The following is a 25,160-nucleotide window of genomic DNA, read 5'->3' as shown; positions in this document are numbered from 1 at the left end:
CTAGAAATGCCATTCAAATTTCATTTTGTAGATACGTCTGTGATCTCTTCGAAAGTGAAGACGCTCGTCGATACCAGTTATGGTTTGTCCACAATTTGCCTCTAAGCGACCCAAAGTTTCTCATTTTTGCTCAATTAGAGTGACAAGCCGATCTAGGTTCAGATCTGGGCACAACATTTCTTTCTCTCATCGCTGTAAATGCTCTGAGTGAGGTACAGATATGAATCTCGGGACTATCGCAGAAGACACATTGCCCTCTCATACGCTCGAAACGCTTTTCGAATATGTATTACGGTTCCCGAACAAGAAGGATTTGTTTCCAATGCTTTTTGTCAGTAAAACGTGTTTGCTCAAACACACAATTGTGTGTTTGAGAGCTCAGAGCTCAGAGCTCACACCCTGCTGAGACCATTATTTACCATAGCAACGGATCTCAAGAGGCTATTGGCTGCTGGTTAGGACTACGAATACGCATCACTGTAGTTCTATCTATCCTCAGTTGAAACAGATCAGGACTGAGAACTGGCCTTTAGAACTACGTGCTGCTATGGGCTGTATATAACTGATTTAACTCAGTAACTGTTACACATGGGATTAGTTTGGAACATTAAAATTAAGCATACTGAAAATTTCAAAATAAAAGCCTTGAATATTGTTACATCATGTAATTGCTCTTTTTGGCTTTGTATGACTTTTTCATCCAAAGCAATGTTACACATGGGATTAGTTCGGAACTTTAAAATGGAGCATAATAATAATTTCAAAATAAAAGCCTTGAATATTTTTACATCAGGTAATTGCTGTTTTTGGCTTTATGTGACTTTTTCATCCAAAGCACTGTTACACGTGGTATTAGTTTGGCCCTCTGAAATGAAGCATACTGAAAATTTCAAAATAAAAGCCTTGAATATTTTTACAATCATGTAATTGCTGTTTTTGGCTTTGTATGACTTTTTCATCCAAAGCACTGTTACACATGGGATTAGTTCGGAACTTTAAAATGGAGCATAATAATAATTTCAAAATAAAAGCCTTGAATATTTTTACATCATGTAATTGCTGTTTTTGGCTTTGTATGACTTTTTCATCCAAAGCACTGTTACACATGGGATTAGTTCGGAACTTTAAAATGGAGCATAATAATAATTTCAAAATAAAAGCCTTGAATATTTTTACAATCATGTAATTGCTCTTTTTGGCTTTATTTGACTTTTTCATCCAAAAGCACTGTTACACATGGTATTAGTTTGGCCCTTTGAAATGAAGCATAATGAACATTTCAAAATAAAAGCCTTGAATATTTTACATGACGTAATTGCTCTTTTTGCCTTTATTTGACTTTTTCATCCAAAGCACTCTTACACCTGGTATTAGTTCAGAACTTTAAAATGAAGCATACTGAAAATTTCAAAATAAAAGCCTTGAATATTTTTACATCAGGTAATTGCTCTTTTTGGCTTATGTGACTTTTTATCCAAAGCACTGTTACACAATGGAATAGTTTGGCCCTCTGAAATGAAGCATACTGAAAATTTCAAAATAAAAGCCTTGAATATTTTTACGTCATGTAATTGCTCTTTTTGGCCGTATATGACTTTTTCATCCAAAGCAATGTTACACATGGGATTTGTTCGGAACTTTAAAATGGAGCATAATAATAATTTCAAATAAAAGCCTTGAATATTTTTACATCAGGTAATTGCGCTTTTTGGCTTTATGTGACTTTTTTATCCAAAGCACTGTTACACAATGGAATAGTTTGGCCCTCTGAAATGAAGCATACTGAAAATTTCAAAATAAAAGCCTTGAATATTTTACATCATGTAATTGCTCTTTTTGGCCGTATATGACTGTTTCAATCCAAAGCACTGTTACACATGGGATTAGTTCGGAACTTTAAAATGGAGCATAATAATAATTTCAAAATAAAAGCCTTGAATATTTTTACATCAGGTAATTGCGCTTTTTGGCTTTATGTGACTTTTTCATCCAAAGCACTGTTACACATGGGATTAGTTCGGAACTTTAAAATGGAGCATAATAATAATTTCAAAATAAAAGCCTTGCATATTTTTACATCAGGTAATTGCGCTTTTTGGCTTTATGTGACTTTTTTAATCCAAAGCACTGTTACACATGGGATTCGTTCAGAACTTTAAAATGGAGCATACTGAAAATTTCAATCCATCTTACCTTACAGCCTCTGCTCTTGTACTTCTACACCGATAAATCCTGCCGGGGATTTAATATCCGGCGGCTGAGGAAACAGAGCCGACTCTCTCAGAAACTCTTGCCAGTCAGAGCTGCTAGCATCTCGTCAAACCAAGCTGTTTGTGCACAAAAAACCCCACTTGGCTTGTTATTCAGGTAACTGCGCTACCGCTGCTCCTCCGACTGGCTATTAGAACAATATGAAGAGCAGTCAAATCCCAGCTTTTAGCTCTAATCTATGCGTCTATCAACATCAGTGTCAGAAATCTGGACTATCTCTGATGAGGATTATCAGGTGCAGGAGCGAATCACGAAAATGTTGATCTATTTAAAGGAGCTGCTCTGCATTTTCTGAAAATCAGGCCTTTTTCTGCACCAAAGAAGTTCAGAGTTAGCATATTTGCTCCATATATTAGAGGTGTTTCTTGTCTATAATTTATTTTAATTCTATTTCAGGCATTAAATATGTTTTGTGTTCCTTTTTTTGTGCAGATATCGCTCCTGAAACAGTCCCTGGAGCTCCAGCTGTCACAGTCTCAGTCCGCTCTCCAGCAGCTGCAGTCTCAATTCAACCAGGAGAGGGAGCTGCTGAGCCAACAGCTTAAAGGTTTGTCTGAAAACCGTCTTAGTTTCAAGATTATTTATTTACCTTTGTAAGTTAAGCGCAACACTAAACGCGCTCAAACTTTCATCCCACATATCAGCTGGAGTCATTTTTGCAGAAAAACAGAAAGAAATTTGAAAAATAAAGCATCCATCAAAGTTTAAAATGCAAAATAATGTTTTGCAAATGTTTTCATTTCCCTTGATTACATGTTACGAGCAACAAGTTCAGCATTTGGTGTGAGTTTTATGTGATCAAAGAAGTGGAAAGAAAATCACAATTTTTAAAAAATGTTGAAAATATTATCTGAAAAGTGTGGTTTACAAATTCAAATATCACATAAATAAGTTTTATGTTGGTCTATCACATAAAGCCCTCATATCGAAGTTTATGGTTATGATGTAGTGAAATATAAAATGTCCCCATCACGTTAAATCTTCGTCCTTTCGGCCGTGTTGCTTTGTGACGCTAACTGCTGACAGAAACCGAAACTTTTCCCGTTTTCCATCTGCAGAGATGCAGAGGGAACATCAGAGGAGGGAGCATCGGTTGCAGGAGGCCCACTGCTGCGCCCTCAGCACCATGGAGGAGGCCCGACAGCACCAGATCAGAGTACGACGCTCCCACACACACACAGAGATACCTTTAGACCACATTTCACACAAATAAGCTCTTACTGCCCTTCGCAGCAGCTGCTGCACCTCTTCTATCTGTAATCAGCAAAAATCAGGAGAAGGTAAATCCCATTTATGAGAGTAAGAAAAAAAAGATTAGCTGGCATCCAGCTTAATTGGTTGCCTCAAGAGGCCTCCAGTGAATGATATCAACCCGAAGTAATTTCCTTCTGAGAGGAAATTAAAACCTCTTTCTGTCTGGAGGGTGTAATCGTCGCTGCTGCTTTGGCAATTTTTTATTTTTTTTTCCCAGTTTAGTGTTAAAGTGTCATGATTGTGTTTGTGTGGAGCAGCTATGGGAAACAGCTTCAGTAGGAGATGCTGTGCAAACAGCTACAGGCTGAATAAGGGAGACGCTTCCCCGTGCTTTAGTGTTTTTTAATGAAATGAAGACAAATATTCATGTTGCATTTGGCAACCCTCAATGGAGATTCACCAGTTGGCTATTTATTGGTGCCTAAATCCTAAAAATGAATGTTACTGAGGTATTTTGAAAAATATATTTTACCTGAAGTATAAATGTGACATGCCTACTTTGGAGTACAGTGTAGGATGTGTCATGCTGTGGGCCCGTTCGTCTCCCAAGAACCCTAGAAACAAAGTCACAGCGAACATGTAAGGAGATTTTAAATAAAAATCTGCCAGTAAACTGAACATTAGGAGTAACTGGGTATTTTTGGAGAATAAAATAAAATAAAAAACAGCAGATAAGGATGTGCCAGCTGTCTGTTTTATAGTTTAGTTTGTCCTTGTAGAGACTGTGTAAAAGCAAATGCTCATTTATGTAAATGGGTTATGAAATTGATCTTATTTGAGCTGCGGCTTCATCTCTGTGGGTCACAATTACAAAGAGGAGTCTCAACTTTGATTTTCGACCTTGGCGTTTCTTCTCTGCCCTCTGCAGGCTCTGGAGGAGCGTCTGAAGCAGGAGCAGAGGGAGGAGGTCCATGCTCTGAAGGAGGCCCACAGGAGAACCCTGGAAATCCTCAGGCAGCAGTCAGAGCAGGAGCTGCAGACGCTCAGATTTGAACTGGAGGACGAGGGGAAAGCGAAGCTGGGTAAAAAGAGCACTTCCCTTTTAAAACTTCACTTTTGACTTTGATTAGTTTTTGTCTCACCACGATGATAGTGTTTATATTCAGGACAGTTTTAATCCACTGAACTGTTTCCGCTTTGACTCAGGATGTTTCTGTATGTGCTCGGATTAAATCCCTGTGATTTGTTTGAAGTTTTCACCTGCTGTGTGCTCAGATATTGTCAAAGAATCCACCTTATTTTCCTTTTCCTCAACTACAGCTGAAGAGGAGCACAGCCAGACTGTGGCACAGTGGAAAAGTTAAAAATATATATACATTTTAGTGACTTGATTTGCTTTTATTACTCTCCTGATTGGAATAGTGCATGTGTGTTGGGATGGAAGGTGTGGAAATCACTATGTTCTGTATGTAGGAGTCTCTAATCAGCTTTCATTCTGATTAAAGACTGTTTTTCATTAATTCTGCAGCTCCGAAGCAGAATGGTTTGTCTTGTAGATTATTTAATCAACAGGGAGCAGAGTTATTTATTTATTTTTTGTTTTAGGTGTTGATTTTACCTGCAAGTTGTGGTTTGATCTCTTAAAGCAACTGCTTTTCATCACACTTAGATAATTTGATCCTTGACTTTATCTCTGTTTACATCTGTCTGGCAGCATCTCTCCGAGCTGAACTGAACCACCTCCACGCCACGGCCATCGAGCACCTGAAGCAGATCCACCTCAAGGAAAACAGCGCAGCTAAGAGGGAACTGGAGAAGGCGATGGAGCACAGCCACCAGCAGGTAACCGTGAACATTTCTGTTCGGACCTCCCGGGTTCGTCCGGAAGTGGTCGTTTGACAGAATCGATCTGCTCGTTTTACTTTTCAGGAGCAAGAGCTCCTGGTTCGCATCTCCAACCTGCAGGCTGAGCTGTGTTCCCGTAGCAACCGCATCACCGATCTGGACCACGAAATCCACTCTCTTAACGAGACCATCAACACTCTGACCAGAGAGCTGGAGATAAAGGGCAAAGAGGTGCTGCGAGTTCGCAGCGACGCCAACCATCAGATAAGGTAGAAACTCCTGCAGGTCGCCTGGCAGTCACCATCATATGTTTGGTTAAAAAGTGCATCGTCGTGCTAGCCGAGGAGTGACTCGACACTAATTGACCCAGTTTGTAAAACAGAAATCCGAACACAAATCATAGGGGAGTAATTATCTGAAGAACACAGCATCCAGAGATGCTTTGAAACTGCAGGTCTTAATTACAGCAGGAAAAGAAGTAAATGAACGCTGGGTTTCTCATCTTTTTTTTTATGAAGCTTCAACTTCAGAACATGTTCCTTCTGTTTGCACAGAAAGCATATAAAACCCAAACATGCCCTCATTAAAATGAAAAGTTTTTGTGTGGAAAAACTGGGAATAATTTCAGAACTTGTTCCGGCTTTAATTCCATACAAACGCTGTGAAAAACAACCAAATCGGAGGGAAAAATCAAAATTTTCTACTTAACGTTTATTGAAGCAACATAAAATTAAACCCCAGTTTTGAGTCTTTCTTGATACCCACCTGTCTTCAATTAAAGAGAATCTGCTCTGTCGAAAACAAAGTTTAGATGTCCTTGTAGTGTTTTCTCTTTTTTTTTACCGTGGCTAGACACAACAAAAATACTCACATTTGGCTGAGGAGCAAGGACGAACAGAATAACTCCAGATTTTCAACACAGAGACTGAACGATTGATGAAATCCTTGAAAAAGAAAAACAAAAGTTAGTATCCAGCCGAAAATCTCCTGAAGTGATTCCAGCAATCTGTTTAAAGCTGCAGGCTGACATTAAAACACGACACAGGTTAAATGGAGTATGAGAGGCAAGAGATAAATGTATATAATACAGTCGTTATCCATCTTTAAGCACTAAATGGTGCTTGTTTGATATCATAAATACTCTTTTAATGATTTTTTTTTAGCGCATGTTGTGCAGCTGGCTGCTGCTCTGAAAGCACAAATTATTTAAAGACTTTTCAGACACTAATGGTCAAGCAATGCTCAGCAGTCTGTGTTATTAACCTGCCTTCAGTAATTCAGCCTCTTCTGCCATATGTGACTACGCCATTTATTTTTTTATTTTTTTGCTCAAATTGCAGACAGGCAAATTAATACCCTGACACAGTAGCCATGGTTACCACTTCTTTTAAGCTCAGAGGGACTAAATTCGCTCTTGCTCCTTTACCTTCCAGCCAAATTCAGTTTGCAGCTGCACATCTGCTGTCGCCCAGTAAGATTAAATAAAACGTGGTAATTGTTCCCCAGCTGGAGTTTAGTTAAATTAGATCGACCAAAATATCATAACGGTGAATAAATCCCTATTATGAAGTGTAAACTTTGCTCGAGCAAATCTGTGCCTTATTTCTGGGGCTAACGCTGAACCATATCCTCCTCCGCCACAGAGCGCATGAACAGGACCTCATAAAGAGGCACGAGAGGGATCTGGATGAGCTGAAAGTGGTTCATCACAGAGAGGTTCAGATTATGCTGGCTGACTTCAACAAGGCCCAGGAGGTTCTCAAAGACAAGATTTCTGCTCTGCAAATCCTGTAAGTCACAATAGCTCTCCTCCGTCATGGCGGTTACCTGTCTGTTCAGAGCTGGGTTTTATTTAGATACAAAGTTTGTTGTATTTAAATGTTTCTTTTTTCTTTTTTTTTTGGCTTGTGTTTCCTTCGTGCGCAGGTTGGAGGGTACGGAGGAGAAGTTGAGAAACAGAGAAAGCCGACCGGAAGATCTGCATCTCATCGCAGAGCTCAGAGAGATGGTGACAGAAAGAGAAGCTCTGGTCAAGAAACTCGTCGTGAGTAGACATTGTAGCAGTCTGGAAAAGTTCTGAATGCGCTTTTTATCATTTTCCAAGTCTGAATAAAACAGAAACAAAATTAGGGTTTGCTGGCTATATTCCTAAAATATAAAAAATTAAAAGATGAACATCTGAATGACAAAGAAAACCGAGTCCTTTGTGCATGTATTTATAGTTAAATGTCATCTTTTCAGCTTCATTTCAGTTGGGTTTGAACTTGCTGCTCATGATACTTGTGATAAGTATGTATAAATATTCTTTATAGCTAGTAGACCTAACAAACCGGCACCATACAGAGGGTTTTAAAAGTACTCTACTTGGCTGTAATGGTAGCAATTTTTGAAGGAGTTAAGACTAATTGATGGTGGTAAGAGTTTGGATTCTTTGTAACGTCAAACCTGTTGCATCAGGATGACAAGAAGTTCTACCAGCTGGAGTTGGTGAACAGAGAGACGGGCTTCAACAAGGTCTTCAATTCCAGTGCCAACGTTGGTGTCATCAATCCTCTTATCAAGGTGAGCGCTCTCTTCACGTTCCCTTCGTAGGAAATCAGATAAACTACAGTCGCTATGAAATATGGAAAAGTATGGAGTTGGTGTTCTCCAAGTCAGGATAGTCGAGGAAAATTTGAAATTAATTAGGAAAAGATTTACCTGATTTTATTATTCTGAGCATAGTTATTGCACTTTGGTAAATAGAAATTGCTAAAAAAAAAAAAAAAAGTGGAGGATTGTTATACTAATTTTGCATAAGAGATATTAAGGAAAGTGAGCGTGTCTGTACAGGCAGTGATTCTATTTTATCACAACTTTACTCCTCTTGTCTGATGGAACAAGCCTTGTTGTTTTAATAACAGATTATGTTGTAAAAGCAGTTTGTGTGCTTCACTTTCTTTTCTCTTCATAACATTCAAGCTCAGCATTCCGTCTCATTATGTCAATAAACCATTTGTCTCACTGCGATGTAAAAAGACGAAACCATAATAAATAATCTCAAAACTTTTTCCACAAAAACATGACTTTTATCTTGTAAAATACAAATCAGCTAAAGGGAAATCTTACAAAAATGTGCATTAAACAAGCCGTATAAATTACATTTTCCTCTCAAAACGTAATTCTCTTATTGATTTCGATACATGTGGAGCAACAGGTCTAACTCCGCCTCTTTTATCACATTGAAAGCACATTAAGCTGTGCTAAGTTTAACAGAAAGTGTTTTGTGCTTTAAAAGCATTAATTCTTGCATTATACCTGTAAGTAGCCAACTGCCTTATTAAAACCAAACTGCATGTCTTTCTTTGTCTTTTGCAGTTTAAAAGACTTAAAAATGTCAGGAAATGTTAAAAGTTTTGTTTTAATTTCTTTTCATTTAACTTGTTTTTTTTTACATATTTGTGACAAAATACCTACAGAATACCTACAAATGACTTATTTTCAACAACATAATACAGAAGCACAAAAATAAAGCATTCCTTTATATTGTACTTAGATTCTATCTGCCAACTTTTCATTATGTTCTCCTTTAAATTGTCCAGATTTGTAGTGAATTACTGATGTTCAACGCTTTGCAATTTCAACTGTCTGTCAGAGACGCACAATGTAAAACACACAGAAACACATGCTTATAATCTCTGCAGCTCAGGCTTTGGCACCTTTTGATGACAAATAAAAAACACTCACCGGAAGATTTTTCACCATAAAACTTAAAAAAGGGGAAAACATCCACATTTCTCCGCTTTGTGTGCCTAGTTTATTTAGCAGTCCTCCCAGGATCCCTTCCATCATCCAGAACCATGGCTGTCATTGTGAAACATAGCATAAATTCCCACCATTGATCCGCACGGAACAAGAGGAGCCAGAATCATAGTTCATCTCCATTGATTAAGCTACTGTATTATATTGAAATCGATCGCCTCGAAATCAGGAGACGGCCTGAACGTTCATCTGCTGCTCTGATAGAAAAACGAAACACTCATTTTTTGTTTTTGTGCTTTTGATACCCGCATGTCGTCTCCACTGCGAAGCACAAATTGACGTCGTTTTGCTTCGAATCCCGCAGCCTTTGCGACGCCCGCTCGCATCCTTCCATCAAGTCTGTCGTGAGGTCTGATATCGGCTTACAGAGCTGCTCGTCACCCTTTCATGTGTTTGCACACAGCTGTCACAGCTGATGCCGCTGAGAGACAATAACGCTTGATTTCGAGTCACAGCATCAGCTCATCATCTCCTCGTTTTCTGTCCTCCCTGTCCTGTGGGCTGCTGGTGTTGAATAACATGCATTCTCCTTTTTCTCAACTACACCCCCACCTCCAAAATGTAATAGAAAGTTACAGAATTTCTGATGAAGCTCTGAGAGCTTTCTTTGCTGCAGCAAGGAAACGAGAAGATTTTAACCTGATTTATGCGAATCAAGCAGCATCTTTGTAAGTTGTTTGCCGTTTTCCAAATGTGAAAGTTGAGAGTAAGTGCAGTTGAGGTGTTGCATGTAAGCCCAGTAAGCAAAAGATCACAACCAGGCCCAGTAGGTTAAGTTTTCTGTGTGTTTGTCAGGTTTTCTCTTTGCCATCCTAGCTACGTCGCCGCTGGTAACACCGATTCCCTGCCTCTGACCCACTTTTGTCTCACAGAATATCAATGTTGAAGCTGGTTCTTCGTATTTTGTGCTGAATTTGGAGTGAAGAAGTTGCTTGTGAAGCTTGGATTTCAGTCTTTGCTTTATTATTTCTCTCTATTTTAATCAGTTTTTGCCCTTCTTCACATTTTGTGATGTTGCAACCAGAATCGTCCATGTATTTGTTTCTGTTGGGACGGCCGTTTTTAAAAATAATCTGCAAAAACTGTACAACCACATGTTGGTTGGGTTACATTTTACATCAAGTTTCACTGATGCAGCAAATTTTTCTTTATGTAAATCCATAACCAACCCTCCTCCTCACGATACTGCTATGATGCATTAGGCGATTAATTCACCCCCTTCGTACTGCTTCTTACCATTAATGTTGAGCTCATCACAGATGGCAGGAGGTAAAAACCTTGTGCTGCCTCTTTCGATTACACAAAGTTAATGAGATGAGGAGGAACTGGATTCATTTTGTACGAAGCGAAGCTGAAACGGAGCAGATGTTGGAGGGTTTTGCGTCACCTTAGAGGAATCTACGGTAACGGCGGGAAAGAGGGTCCTCTCAAACTCCTCCTGCTTCAGCTCGGACTAGAAACAGCTGGGCTCTGCATCATCACAGTTGTCATAGCGTCATCCTCATCGACATGGGAACATGAGGGTCAAATCTGAAACTGGACAGCATCAGTAATCTAGAGCTGCTCTGTCAAATCTGAATTGTGAAGACTAAAGTTTGCAGCATTTGCAACCAGTTTTAGCGGGTTTTAGGGTTCATAAGCCGTCTGGAAAAGTGCAGGTTCCAAACTGAATGTTGGACACAGTAGAAACGCCTGCTGTAGATTCATATTTATATATATATATTGTGTTCAAGCCTTAAACCTAGACAAAAGTAGTTTATGGAATTTTGACTTGAAAAAGGAGGATAAACTCTGAATCTAAGATGATCTTCCTGTGATACATAAGGCATTAGATGCTGAATTATTGTATTAGTCAACTGTATTTCTTTTTAGGTTGACAATTTTTTTTCTCTGTGACAATTTAACTCTGCTTTTTTTTTTCCTCCAGAGTTTGACATTCATTCACAGTTTGGTGCCGTTTTTGTTTCCATGTTACACATGTGACAAGTCTTCATGTGCTTTTGTATGGAGATGGGGAAGAACAAGATCGTAATTTTGCACAAACCTTTTTATCGCCCATGAATTTTAGAGAATCTGATCAAAGCAAGGAGGAACAGAGCTGTGAGTTTGCCTGAGGCTTTAGAAAGCATTAGAAGAGCAGATAAATATTCCATTTACTGAGACGATTCGCCTCATGAGAGCGGAGGTTGTGTTTAAATCAGAAATGTTTTGCTGTCAAGTCCAATTAAACCAGCATTTAACCCAAATCAGCTAGCTAGTCAGCATTCATGTGTCGCCTCTCTGTGTGTCTGTAGTCAAAAACAGGCAGCCAATCAGATCAGCGCCTCACCAGCTTCCCTAGCCATTCAGCTCTCCGATTCGTCAGCCCTCCCACCATGAGCCACGAAGGCCAGGAGGAGGGGAGGTGGGAGGAGGGAGAGGTAGGACCAGGAGGCCGCTTTGCGCTTCCTCACTCCCCCCTCCAGAGGTCCCTCCCAAGACATAAGAAAGCCCTGCCACTGTTCAGCCCTCTTCCTCCTCCTTCTTCTTCTCCTCTACCTCAGCATCCTCTTCCTCATCCCCCACACCATCCCATGCCAAGCCTCGCTCCTCCTCATGCTCCTCAGGATCCCCTCGCGCAGCATCAGGGCCTGCAGAGCTGTGGGAGGTGAGAAATGATGTGAGTTCCCGCCGCCGCTGCAACTCTCCACTTTGGTTTTCACTGCAAACAGATCATGTGTTCACGTCCGCCACCTCCACCACCCGCATCTCTGACATCACTGGTCTCGTTTAGTTCTGTCTTCAATGCCCAAACTCTCACTGAGCAGCTTACAGGTTTACTGAACACACAGTCGCTTTACAGAAGCTTCATTCCTCCTGAGACTTTTCTCATTTATTTACGTTGCAAGCTGAAGTTGCAATGGATTATTCTGAGGTTTTATGTGATAAGGCAACAGAGTGGAGCAGTGAAGTGAAAGTCATCATCAATCCGTCTATCATCCGTCCATCCATCCATCCGTCATTCATCCACCCATCATCCAACCATCCATCATCCATCTATCCATGCAACAAATTATAGCACAGTCTAGCCATCCATCCTTTCGTCAACCAACTACCTGTTTGTCATCCATCCATCCATTCATTCATCCTCCCTCCATATTCATCTGTCCTCCACTGTTGGCCTGTCACATAAAATCATACTAAGCCTATTAAGGATTAGTTTATAACAAGAAAAAAAGTAAAGTCCCAGAAGACATGAATAAAGTTAACACATTGACCACTTTTTGTGCAAGTTTAAATGTCCCAACCGGCACCAGTTGCATCGTTCAATCTTCAACTTTCAGGTTTCAGGTCAGCAAGCTCGTTAAGTTTTAAGACAAAGTGCCAGCTATATGTAGTCCTTTATGATCACGCTGAGCGTTAAACAGTGTATCGAATCTAAAGCCAGGCGGGATTGAAATTGGAATTTTAATTTGGGCCTGGAGCCATCACAGAGCCCGGCTCCGATCGACTCATTTCACACAGCGCTGCAGTCTTTTGCAGCCAGACTTCATTAGATCAGGGTCAATACACAAAAATAATGAATGCATAATCCCCTATTTTGATCCGCTGTGTCTGAACATCCCGTTTTTTTTTTCTTCTCTCGTCCAGCCTCCCCATTTTGACACCACAGACAGTTTTGCCTCTCATCCTTAACTTTCATCTCCATCTGCTGCTGGTTGCAAATAAATAAAAGAGAAGATAGGTGGGGAAACTCGAAACTTTGCAAGTTCAAATCAGTCTCAGTGGGACCTGAAAGGGAGAAAACTGCACTGCGGCAGCTTAGGAGTTGGAAAACTTGAAAGAAAGAGAAGGGGGTGAAGAAAAAAGAAAACAGCAGCAGCTGCTGCCTCTGTCTTCAGTGGACACAAAGCAAACAGATGAAGGAGCGCTGCTTCCTACTGCTGATTAGAAATCACTGGAAGGTTTTGCCGTCGGGGGGAATAGACTGCAGCTGACTCGAAGAGTCGGTGTGAAACCTGAGGATTTGTTTATGGGCCACTTTTAGCCATCTTAAGCCCTCCGTGGATCCTGCATCACTGTATTCTGTCACCGGTTCAGTCCACAATTACAACACACGAGCCAATCACCGTTACTTTCTGCCGTCTCTGTCTTTCTTTCCCTCCCCTTCTTCTTAAGAGCTGTTATGTCTCTTTATTTCCCCGCAGCCTTCCTGAAGCCGGCGTTCCCACGCCAACCGACTCGAGAGGGATCGAGGCAGAAAAAGTCAAAGAATATGTCCCAAAAGAGGAAGACTTGTACTCGCTGTACTTCTCTTTCTGACTGGCAAAAAAACACCCCAAAAAAACACCCCAGTTCTGTCAAAAAATTTAAATAAAGTAATGGGACAGGGAGCTAAAGTGTGACGGTGAATCAAACTGTGCGATTCGAGTCGCTTGATGGGTTGAGATAACAGACATCCGGTCCTCATACGAGCATTTCATGTTTCCAGTCTGATTTTTTTTTACCTTTGGGCTTCCGTACATGGTGAGCATGAAGAGGAGCAGTGCCTCATCATTATTAAAAGATTGTGAATTTAACAATAAGGTGTCTGTTGAAACCAGATTATTATCTTCACTTTATTTAAAAGTACACTTTTTTTTATCTTGCATCAAATTAGAATAAACTTTAAGCTGTTTCGGGTAAATTAGAATTAAAAAAACACATTTTTCATTTATTGAATGCCAGAAATTGTGAGTTTTAAAAGTTTGTTCACACATTCGACCCCAAAACACACTGATCTCTGGGACACAGAAGCCGTCTCCTTCTTGAACAGCGTAACATTGAAATGATTAAAACTTATGAACACGTGTTGGATTAAAGTCTAAGAATTCAGCCAACCACCCCATACTATTGATTTTATTGATCTGAACAAAATGCTGCTCTCTTACTGGTGAATTTCTTCTTGAAACTCTCATTTTAAGAGCACGAACTCTCCAGTGTAAGATTACCTGAACGGTACAAGTTTTACTGATTAACTGAAACTGATCCATAATCCCTGGAATGTGTTAAATCGGCTTTACACGATAGTGTGTGATGGATTCCCATACCATGATGCCTAAATCACCATGTTACCCACTGTACTGTGGTTTGAGGTCTTTGAACAAACCATTGGCAGCTCCTAGCCACAAAAAGTAAAATCTTACCTTCATCTGCTCACAAAAGTCCAGGTGATTTTTTTTTGTCTTTTTTTTTTTTTTTGTCAATTGTCATTTCAACAATAGATTCTTTGATCATCCTGGAGCTGATTATTGATTTTGTCTTTGTCACTTAATCGATTGGCAAACTGACAAAACAATTTTCTGTTGGTGGTTTTTTTTTCCATTTGAAAGCATTTCAGATGACCTTCAGAGCGTTTTGTCACCCATTTTATTCAACACGTACAGCGTTTGTTGCCTTCATCCTTAAGTCTTTTTAAGGATTTTTAAAAGAAATGATTGAACAAAATCAGCTGCTTTTACCTCATGACTGAGTCTGTTGGTTTTCTATCACTCTACTACACCTAGTAAACTATTTTCCATGTGATTGATCTGTTTTGTTTCTTTAACTTGGATCTGTCTGCCTGCTTGCTCCTGTGTGTATTTCTGACTTCATCATTCACGTTGGTTCTGGTTGTGCTTTTTGGCCTCTGCAGTAAAAACTACACCAGCAAACAAACAAACAAAGTAAGAGCCTCACATCAGCTCGCTGTCCCAGTGCTTTGACTGTGTACATACAGTACATGTGTGAAGGTCGTTTTCAAACGTCGGAGCTAGCCGAGGGGCGCTCGGTTTACGCTTTCAGTCGTCCATAACAGTCTCAGGAGGAGAAACGCGCAGACGAGCTGAACCAAGCGTCCCATGTATTTTTATTATTCCCACTATTTATAACGTATGAACACTGTTTTTCCTGTGGTCTGTTTGTTGCGCCACAGGACCAGAGACGTAAAGAGGAAGAGTTCTACCTTTTTTTTTTCTTCTTTTTTTGTTATTTAACGCCAAGGAGGGTTTAGTCCAAGTTTAACGACAAGCGTCAACGTTTGGTGTCCGGGTCTGAACTCCTCTGCTGCATGTCTCTGGCTGTGCGGACAGACCACAGAGCATGTGAAAACAGACACGCACATGCTGCTCTCATTCACTTGAAATACTCATATCTTCTCGGTGTACTGTCCCATTTTTCTTTCTTATTTTTTTTTTTTTACAAACTCAAAGGTTTACGTAGTCATCGTGCTGGGCTCCATTCAGAAATCTGTGCAGTTTTTCCAAGCTGCATGCTCATCTTCAACCCAAAAGAGGCTTGGTTTGTCCTCGGAAAGAGTTTGACGCGTAAACGTTTCAGTTCAGTCCGATGTCTTCCTTTAAAGAGCAAGTAGACGCCGCAGGAAGTCAGAAATCAGAAAATCTGCTAATTTAAACGTTGTCTGATTAGACTCTTATTTTGATGTTTCATTAAATGATTTAGCACCCTCCATGTTTTTTGGCGCTCCTATTCTTAATAATTACTACAACCATCTGAAAAGTAGTATAGCACTCGGAAAAACCAAATCATGACTTAGTTTCTTAGCGTTTAATAGATTTTCGATTTAAACAGTCTAGAATTTTCCCCACTCAATAAATGCATCTCATGGTTTTTCTACTTTTTTGAAGTCTTAAAGTGTTTACACATCTTTACTGGAGGTGCCAATGAAAAAAAAAACAGAGGGTGCTGTCTAAATTTTCCCGAGCCTGATTCAATACTTCCTGAAACACTTTAAACATCACAGAGGGCCCAGAAATCTGTCCTGTATGTCATGAATGAAGCATCCAGTCTCTGAAGTTGTGCTGAATGTGCTAACCTGGTTAAATTGTAAATACTTCTATGTAAAAACGAGGGAATAAAGGAGAGTTCAGAGGATCTTAATGGTATTGAGGTCCAGATATACTGAACCACAGCTGGTTCATTGCTCCATGCACACTGTGAAGTTTAGATTAATTTAATGACTATATAAAATATGGGCATTTTATCTTGGATATCTGCACTGTAATGTGCAGAAGTTCTTAATTTTTTAGCGTAATATATTATCTCAACAGTTTTTGCTTTTAATTTTCCTCCTGAAGCTCCTATTATGAATGGTTAAAGGACCATTGGGATTTTTGTAACGCATTTTCAAACCGTTATATTTAATGTTTTAAGATGTTGTTTATTTAATTGCATTTTTTACTCTTATTTATTTGTTGTTTCAAAAGTTTACAGAACTGAAATTAATACAATTGTTTAACTGAACTGGAAGTGGTCTGAAGTTAACATGAAACTCATAATTGCATATCTGTCATGCCCTTTTTGAAGTAAACACATTGCAGTTATAACAATATTTATATTTATATCACTTCTGTTGTATGTTATGGAACAATAAAACACTGATTGTGAGAAATTAAATAGTTTGGGCTGTCATTTTCAGCTATAACTCCTTCCTGTAGAAATTATCATTAAAAGCTTTTTATTCATGGAAATGTTGCAACCCTGGAGAAAAAGATTCTTGACACTACAAACGACGACTACGGTTTATTTTCAAGGTAAAGACTTTAATTTTCTTACAACTCAGGTTTTTTTAAGGACATCCTCCACCATAGCTGGGACATAATGAAGAAATTGGGGATATTTTTATAATTTTGTCACATTTTTAAAGTTTAGTCAGAGCAGTAGATGATTTATGACATTTCAAAACGAAACCTGCAGCATCCTTCAATTTAACGTTTTGCCACTAGATGGCGCCTATTAGCTTTACATTTTTCCCTGTGGCATAGTTTTGTCCTGAGTGTTGTTGTAAGAAGCCTTTTATGGCATAAACATAAAGGACTTAGTTGAAACCTTTTATGGATGTTTTGTGGAAGACGTTAAAAACAAAACAAAGAATTTTTTTTCTCTATGACTTTCTTAAATTCCGCTTCCTAAACGCATCTTAAAAAGTTGCGTTTTTCAGGAATAACGTTTTAAATTGGAAATTTACAACCCGCTGTTCACTGCTGCGCCTCCACTTTTAGGTATTTGCCTTTGGGTGGCGCCAAAGTCAGATTTTTTTTTCCTCCAATAGTTCATTATTTATATTCCCCCAACGATGTTATATCATGGCAGCAAGTACTTGTGAATGTTTACATTTTTATTTTCAAGTCAGTCTCTGCAACAGATCTTGTCAAACAGTGAGATTAATGACTGTTGGGATGAAACTGATAATTTATAGCATATTTCTCCTCATTTCTCAAGTTGTTATTACATTAGCAAATGTTTGGTCAATCTTTTCTTGTTATCCACATTGCTGTTTGTTTTATGTGACAAGAACTGATATATTTTAGTTTCCATCAGACTAGGAAAAAATTAGCTTCAGCTGCTCTACTCTTCTTTTTCTATTTTGAGAATCCTCAACCTTTCACCGCTTTAGCCATGCTTTGGACCTTCTTCATCTTATATGTCGCTTGTGTACATTTTATCGCCACCTTTTGGATGCAGCTGTATTAGCATTTTTTGATTAAAATCAAAAAATGATTTTAATCATTTTTTGATTAAAAAAATGATTAATCAAAAATCATTTTTTGATGATTTTTGATTTCATTTTTGAAATCTGTAGATGATTTTTGAAATCATCTAGTGATTTTCACTGTAGATGAAAATCACTGTAGATTTTCATCTACAGTGAAAATCTTCACTGTAGATGAAGATTTTCTCAAGAGGTCCTGTCAGTTGTTTTTATTTATTAGTAGTATTAGCTGTAGCAGCCATAATTAATGTGTAGCTCAAATTTTCCAGATATTTATTTTTCAAAAAAAATTTAAGTATTAACATCCCAGTTCCTTAAATGAATTAGTCATTAGTTTCTGAGGGCAAACAATAAAAATGAGACTTTAGCTCTTAGCTGAACAGTGCAGTTCTTTATGTTCAGTTTTAATTGTCAACTGTCAGCTATTAATTGAGATTTTTGTTTGTCCACTAGGTGGTGCTGCTTTTCATACTTTTAACGCATGTAGCAAAATTCATCACATTTTTACTGTTTTCTGCAGAGGTAGGTTGGCACGGAGAATGAGTGTGTGTCACTGCTGATGTTGCATAGTTGTGTATTGCTGTTTTTTTAATATAAGAATGTTTAACATATTTGTAATGTTGGTTATTTTCAAGAAGACCCTGGAGGAAACACATCAAACCCAATGACTGACCGTCATCAGAACTCATCGAAATGTGTTTCATGGAAGGTCTGTCAGTATTTATTTACTCTACTCCAATGAAAATGTGGAGTTAAGTAAACATCATTATATTTTTGGGTTCAAACCCCAAAAATATCATTAATATTTGAAACTGAAGTAGTTTTAAAACACCAACATGTTTAGGGTGGGGTGGGGAATCAATTCATAATCCTTTTACAATAGCTTTTAGTAAATGCAGTAGGGGACATCTTGGGGGTTGAAAATCTGTGCAGATTGTCTCCCAGTCAGAGCAGACAGAGAGAGAAATGTTCATGCAACAGGAAGCAAACCTCAGAGATGCATGAATGTTTTCCACTTCATGTGCATCGTGTTTAATGTTGCTTATACACAGTGGTCAGAAAATGCGGTGCATACACACAAACAGGATCAAAAATGATAAAACGGAATAAGAGAAGCAGAGATATAATTACTTATTTTTTTAAAAATCTGATATTTCTCCGAAATCCCCCCTTTTTTTCAGCGGCTGAGCTCTGCCAGGCTCTGCATCTGTTCCTTTCTGCTCTCAGCTGCTCAGCAGGACAATGATGTAGATGAGCAGCAGGCAGATGAGGATGAGTGTGAAGTTGACAAAGAGCTCCTGCAGGTTCCTCTTGGCCTGGGGGTTCACCTCGATCTGAGATGCTCGACGGATGGCCGACTTGGTCATGTGCTGGACGCGCTCCATGAGGGCGGCGGAGCTGCGGGTCAGTGGGGGTCGGTGAGCTGGGGCGGTTCAGTTCGGCTGTTGAAGCTGGAAGCGGTAAACTCTCTTGTCCGCTCTTTACGTCGTCTGTTATCTGTTTCAAAAAAGAGAGAGAGGGGGAAAATGTTAGTCTCTGGTTCACAATATAGACACGCAATTTGACATTTAGATAATCCATCCATCCATTTTCTAACACCCTGGTCCCTAGTGGTATCGGGAGGGATGCTGGTGCCTATCTCCAGCTAACTTTCCGGGTGAGAGGCGGGTAGACCCTGGACAGGTCGCCAGTCTGTTGCAGACATTTAGATAATAAATTTGCTTATTGGAAAAATGGCAATTTCGAAAAAATATTTTGTTTCCTAAGAATTTTTGGCGATGAGATGGGGCTTTTTCGGGGGGAGGGGGAGCATATTAAAATTGGTTTATTTCCCGAAACTGCAGTGGAAACACTTTTTTTTACACAACAGAAGTCACATGATCAACAACCGGACGTTACCACTGGCTTAAACCACGAAGAAGAAAACAGGAAGTAGTGGGACGATGAAGGTTTTGCATGTTTTTTCATGACTTATTGAGTACAAACTTACATGTAATTCTAATTATGTTACTTACTTAATAGAAAGACTGCAATTGCAAAACTTTTTTTTCTTTTTTGACATTAGCGAGAATACTGACAAAGTTTCCCACACATTTTGTAATGCAAACATAGCTATCCTCACTTTGCTTCCTTTTCATTGCAGCCTCTCCAGGTTGAGATACGTGACCCCCGTGTCCTTCGGCGCAGGGTGTGACGATAACAGAGCTGCAAATGTGCACCAGCCAAGGCCTGGTGAAGTGCTAATCTCTGCTCTGTCTGGAGAAATGTCAAGACCACAGAGCGTTGGAGCCATTGTTGCAAGCAGGCATGCAAAAGGGACAAAGTGCCTGGTGATAGAGCCGTGCTTTACTGCGATTCTGTCGTCTGAACTGGGGCTTTCCTGGGATCAGCGCTGTCAGGTCACTGTGGTTCCAGTGGTTCCTGCTAACCACTTGTAGGGTAGCATTGAGAAATTTCTATTTATAACTAGAAAAGTAGTTATAAAATGGTGGATTTAATTTGCACTACACCCCCTGAGGAACTAAACGCTTGTCCGTACAGGTTTAACGATTTGCATCTGACTTGATTTTTGCCGCAACTATAGCTAAGTGGTGATAAGAACCGACTTTTCAGTTCCCCTCCACAAGATTTCAAAACATCCTTTTCATGCTTTCACTTTTCTTTCTTCCTTCCTCGCCTAATCTGCCTTCAAGTCACTTGTTAACACTTAAGACCTTCATCTGCATCATCACCTCATGAAATGAGGCGAAGTTCAAGAGAAGTCGGTCTTCCGTAGGAAGACACTCAGAGGGTTTTTACTCTTAAGCAATAAACACTTGTTCTGTAAGCTGGAATATGATGACGGCAGAAACAGGCTGTCGCTTTAGGTCAATGCGTTTTGTTTTCTGTGAGATTGTCTTAGAGATTACCACAGTCCTGCAGGAGGGATTTACTTCAGTCTTCCGAGCCTTTATGCTGCCATTTATGGGATTTTCATGCTGTCCTGGAGGAAAACCTGAATATTTCATTTTCACAAAGCTCTCCCATCTCTTTGGAGATTTTTTAATTTTTGGGGCGGGGGATGTAAAATGTGTTGAGCGGCGCGATACTCAGGAAGAACACATACTGAGAAGATTTTGAGCCTTTCATCTCAGAGCTGAAGCTGAGATTTCAGATCCTTAATTTGTTTTTTGTTTTTGCAGTCCTGCAGGATAAATAGCTGTAACAACTCATATTTTACATCTACTGGTGTCAAAAATATCCCCCCTCCTTGACTGAAATCAATACAGGGTAGTGCATAAATGTGAAAGGAAGGATAAGGATACTTTTTTTTTAAAAGAAATAATAATCTGAAAGTGTGGCATGCATTTATATTCTGCTTTACCTGAGTGGAGTACGGAAGAATTGTTCCCAATTTTTTCCAGTTATTTGGAAAACAGCTCAAGCTCAGTCTGTGAACACAGATTTTCAAGTCTTGCCATTGTTTTAGGTCTGAACTTTGACTAGGCCATAGTAACACCTGTATAAGATTTAATGTAAGCCAAATCTGCCTGTATGTTTGGAAGGTGAGCCTCAAATCCCAGCATTCCTTCCAGTATCTTTTTATCTTTAGCACGTTTTACTGTAATACGTTCTTTTTTTAAGGTCTTTAATTCATGTTTGGAACTTTTGTTTTCATCCTGGCGCCATCTAGTGACTTGTAATGTAGCAGTATTTGTCTTTCTACCACCCATCCATCCATCCATCCATCCATCCATCCATCCAAAATCCTTCATCGTATCATAAACTTTATTCTAAACTCCGTTTTTAGTTTGTGTTGTTTCACGATTAGTTTCTAAGGTTACATTATAAACTGATGGATTAATACTGAGCACTTTATGTATTTATTTATGTGTTTTTTTTTCTTTTTGCTCTATCCCAAACCGTTTCCTTGTCATCACTCGGCCCTCTGCTCTTTTGTTTGCACATCTCGTGTTTCAGAGGATCAAACGGGCACAGCTGCTCTGTCTGCAGGGATCGGCTCGTCTGTTAATAACCGGCGGTAAAACCGAAGCGCAGGTGGACAAATCGCAGCAACTGCAGCAGTCAGGCGGATCGCAGAGGATGGGCTGCCCTTGGCTTCAATGTTAGGTGAGTTAACACTTCGCTACATCGTCCTGAGGCTCTGAGAATTCCTCTGCTAGGAAAACGGAGGCTGCTGTCTGAGAACAGACGGGTCGGCGCTGACCCTGACATTTTTCTTTGACTTGAACTTTCTAACTTTAACTGCTTCCAGCCACAAGTTAAGAGCTGAACAGGAAGGACATCAGAGATTATGTAAATAAGCGTGTGAATGATGTGAAGAGTTAAATATGTGAGGAAACTCAAATAATTGGAGTTTATGTCTATTTCCAGACTTCATTCCCTTTGCTTTGTCTAAATTTTACATCCTTCCATCTTACTTCCTAAATTGATTCCTTTGTTTCTTCCTTGTCAACTTCTTTTCCTCCTTTATCTTTCCTTCCTTCCTTCTGTTAATTTTTTTTGTTTGTTTTTAACCTCCCTTCTTTCTGTCTTCTTTTTATTTCCTTGTCTATGTTTTCTTCTCTTCTTCCTTTCTCCTTCATTTCTTTCTTTCCTTGTGTTTCCACTTCCTTCCTACAAAATCATTTGTAGATCAACACTTTAATCTGACACCTAATCGTGTCAGATTTTCTGTTAGTTTGTCTTTTTTTTTTTAAATTCCCTGAAAAGATCCACTTTTGTCTCATCGGTTCACAGAACATTTTTCCAAAAGTTTGAATATTTTTTGATAAATGCCTTGGAACTCTCCCATGGGCGCCATTTTTGCTCAGTCTCTTGAGTGTTGAATCGTGACCTTTGACCTTAAGCTTAGGAATGCCTTTGTAACTCCTTCCAGACTGTTGAACATGACATTTTCTCACCTTTTCTGAAATGTTCTGAAACCTTTTACCCTACTTCATGTTGTCAGGCAGGCTCTATTTAAGAAAGTTCTTGATTCCATAGACCTGGATGTGACCAAAAGGTTTATTTATTCAGTTATTTTAAGGATTAACAAAATGGTGGTCACTGAAATGCTTCAGGCCAACATTTGAATTTGACAAAAGGCAAAAACATGTATTTAATCCCTTTTAAGTATCATATTTGCACTTTAAAGAGTTCTTTTTAATTTTAGATAAATGTTATCGTGAAAGCACGCCTCTGCAGAGTTACGCTGAAACATTTTCATGCCGCTCTGATCTGGAGCACCCTGAAGTCTCCTAGATGCCAGTCATTCCTCCGGTGTGACTTTTATCTGCGTGTGTGTCAGCACATGCGGCTGTTGTGTTGAGCTTCACACACGCACGCCCCCACACGCCCACACACACAGGTACAAATCCTGAAAGCATTGCTGCGCTTAACCTACAAAACATTTAGTGTGTTTGGTTTGATGCGTTTGTTGGCAGGAACTTTTACGCATCAACCTGACCGACGCGTCGGGGGTATGTAGGTTAGACAGATGCTCGTACTTTCTGATGCCGACCTAATATTCGAACTGGGGCAGCACTAGGTTTGAAGCCAGCTGTCAGGATGTCATTCTGCGCACCCGAAAATTTCAAGAAACCAAATGTTCATCAAACGGATTGTTCTGTCTAAGACGACTTCAGAGAAAAAGGTCGTCCAAATCAACCCCATTGAAAAATGTGCCACTCCTGTTAAGTCATAAATAAAGTAGGATTGATGACATTTTTTGGTTCAGTATGAATCAGCCACATATATCTAATTACTGCCAGACTAGTTGAAATTCAAGAAGAGATGATTTATGAGTCTGGTAAAAGAGTCACAAATTAAATTTGGGACTCCAGTGAACCTCAGTAGCTGCATTCCCATTGACGATAAAATTGCGCAAATTGGAATTATGAAAATAAGTTTGCTTAATGTAAAAACCTCCTGTTTTTGATAAAAAGTTTTATTTTTGGCTGTATTGAAATTAGTGTAATTTGAAAAAACTGCAAAGGAAACACTTTTTGCATCACACAAGCCATGTGATCAACAACAGGATGTTACCACTGGCGGAAAAGGCAAAGAAGACGACAGGAAGTGGTAGGAGGATGATGGCACTGCATGTTTTTTAAAGACTTACCACATGAACAAACTTATTCATGTGTGATTTTAATTGTGTTCTTATTTAATTGCAAAAAAATTATTTCTTTTGTTCTACATGAGCGAAACATCAACAAAGTTTTGCGCACATTTGTAACGGAAACACAGCTGGTGAGAAACATTTTCTACAAATGGAGAAACCATGCGTCAGTGGGGAAGCTTCTCAGTGGTGGATGACCTTCCAGAATTACTCCAAGAGGGTACCGACGACTCTAAGCAACATCTACACCCCTTCAGGCCTCGGATAAGGTCAGAGGTCACCTCAACAAGAAGATAGAGAGACAAAGGACCTCCATGGAAGAGTTAGAAGAACGTCATTTTGCCCACATTTACCAGAAAACGTCTTGGTGATCTCCTAGACTTTCAGGATAATTTTCTTTGGACTGATGAGACAAAGGTGAAGGTTTTCTGAAGTCATGAAAAGAACATCATGAAAACCACCAGCAAGGTCTGGGGCTGCTTTGCAGTTTCATTAGAAAACCCTGAAGCAGAATGTCCAACCATCAGCTTGTGACCTTAAGCTCAAGTACGAAGGAGTTACGCAGAAGGACGATGAGTCAAAGCAAACCAGCGAGTCCAATTTTGAATGGCACAGATAGAGGTTTCAGTGTCCCAGTCAAAGTCCAGACTTTAATTCGATTGAGAGTTAAACAGCTTTTGCGACTGTAGAGTGAGCCAAAGCTGTTCCACCGTGTTTAATTTCTATTAGCAGTTCAAAGTTTAGGAAGGTGAACACTTTTCCACAGCTGTGTAATAATCATCTTCACTCATTTTTTTATATTTAGCTGTGAAAACATTTAATCTTGCAATCAAAATCAAAAGGTGGTCATTGTTGTGGAAGAGACAAGCTTCCCACTGGACTCTACAAATCAAAACCAAGTGCTCGTTCTTCAGCTTCCAACAGAACCGTGCAGTGAAATCTAATATGATTTCCTTTCCTTAAGAATGTAGAGATTAGATTCAGCTGATTTGGCTCCTCGTCGCTCCGAAATAAGATCATGTGCTCATTTTGGGAGTCCAGGGAGCGAGTGTTTATCCCTCTGGGAGGTTCAGTCCAGTTTCCATCCCCCTGCTGCTCCTCTTCTGTTTACTCTACGTGAACACGGACACTTTTACAATTCGTCTCGACATCGCAACGTTAAACCTCGCCTCCCTTTTCTTTTCTTTATTTACCCGCCAGATCAAATCTAACGTCGTGCTGTTCCTCGTTTTCCTGCTCGTCCCCCGGTTAAATCCGAAGACGTCTCCTAACTTCCCGAAATCGAAGGGGGGCAAAAGTTGGTAGAGGATGCTGAGTCTTACCTTGCAGAGATGAGAGCGGAGCTGGTTGGAGCTGGAGACAGTAATGTCAGATATGCAGCGCTCCGCAAGGCTGGAAACACTGAGGAGGAGACAGGAGGAGCAGAAAGAGAGAGAA

The 25,160-nt window shown here is 39.6% G+C and overlaps 2 protein-coding genes across 8 annotated transcripts in view; one reads left to right on the top strand and one right to left on the bottom strand.

Annotated features, from left to right (window-relative positions):
* LOC116715522 (protein FAM184A-like) overlaps positions 1 to 16,524 on the top strand; it is a 43,757-nt gene extending 27,233 nt beyond the window's left edge. For 2 of the 7 annotated variants that reach the window (XM_032555953.1, XM_032555950.1), the window contains 10 exons: positions 2,704 to 2,818; positions 3,330 to 3,427; positions 4,394 to 4,547; positions 5,180 to 5,307; positions 5,395 to 5,579; positions 6,954 to 7,100; positions 7,237 to 7,354; positions 7,768 to 7,872; positions 11,406 to 11,758; positions 13,299 to 16,524. In XM_032555953.1, coding sequence (XP_032411844.1) covers positions 2,704 to 2,818; positions 3,330 to 3,427; positions 4,394 to 4,547; positions 5,180 to 5,307; positions 5,395 to 5,579; positions 6,954 to 7,100; positions 7,237 to 7,354; positions 7,768 to 7,872; positions 11,406 to 11,758; positions 13,299 to 13,413 — 1,518 coding nt within the window. In that variant the 3' untranslated portion in view covers positions 13,414 to 16,524. Of the gene's footprint in view, positions 1 to 2,703; positions 2,819 to 3,329; positions 3,428 to 4,393; positions 4,548 to 5,179; positions 5,308 to 5,394; positions 5,580 to 6,953; positions 7,101 to 7,236; positions 7,355 to 7,767; positions 7,873 to 11,405; positions 11,771 to 13,298 lie in introns of all 7 variants that reach the window. The other 5 variants (XM_032555952.1, XM_032555954.1, XM_032555955.1 and 2 more) reach the window with 5 other exon arrangements.
* Positions 16,525 to 18,624: 2,100 nt separating this feature from the next.
* On the bottom strand, positions 18,625 to 25,160 carry pln2 (phospholamban 2). Its single transcript, XM_032556027.1, has 2 exons — positions 25,046 to 25,160; positions 18,625 to 19,117 (listed from the first exon to the last, which is right to left on the bottom strand). Exon 2 carries the CDS (start codon positions 19,003 to 19,005, stop codon positions 18,844 to 18,846), a length of 162 nt encoding a protein of 53 aa, XP_032411918.1. The 5' UTR covers positions 19,006 to 19,117; positions 25,046 to 25,160; the 3' UTR covers positions 18,625 to 18,843.

Source organism: Xiphophorus hellerii, chromosome 24 (genome assembly GCF_003331165.1).
Source record: "Xiphophorus hellerii strain 12219 chromosome 24, Xiphophorus_hellerii-4.1, whole genome shotgun sequence".
Classification (NCBI taxonomy): domain Eukaryota; kingdom Metazoa; phylum Chordata; class Actinopteri; order Cyprinodontiformes; family Poeciliidae; genus Xiphophorus; species Xiphophorus hellerii.
This window is presented reverse-complemented; position numbering and strand designations above follow the sequence as displayed.

Bases quoted from the DNA above. Each gene is read 5' to 3' on its own strand.
- pln2 (XM_032556027.1), bottom strand. From the start codon at position 19,005: ATGGAGCGCGTCCAGCACATGACCAAGTCGGCCATCCGTCGAGCATCT.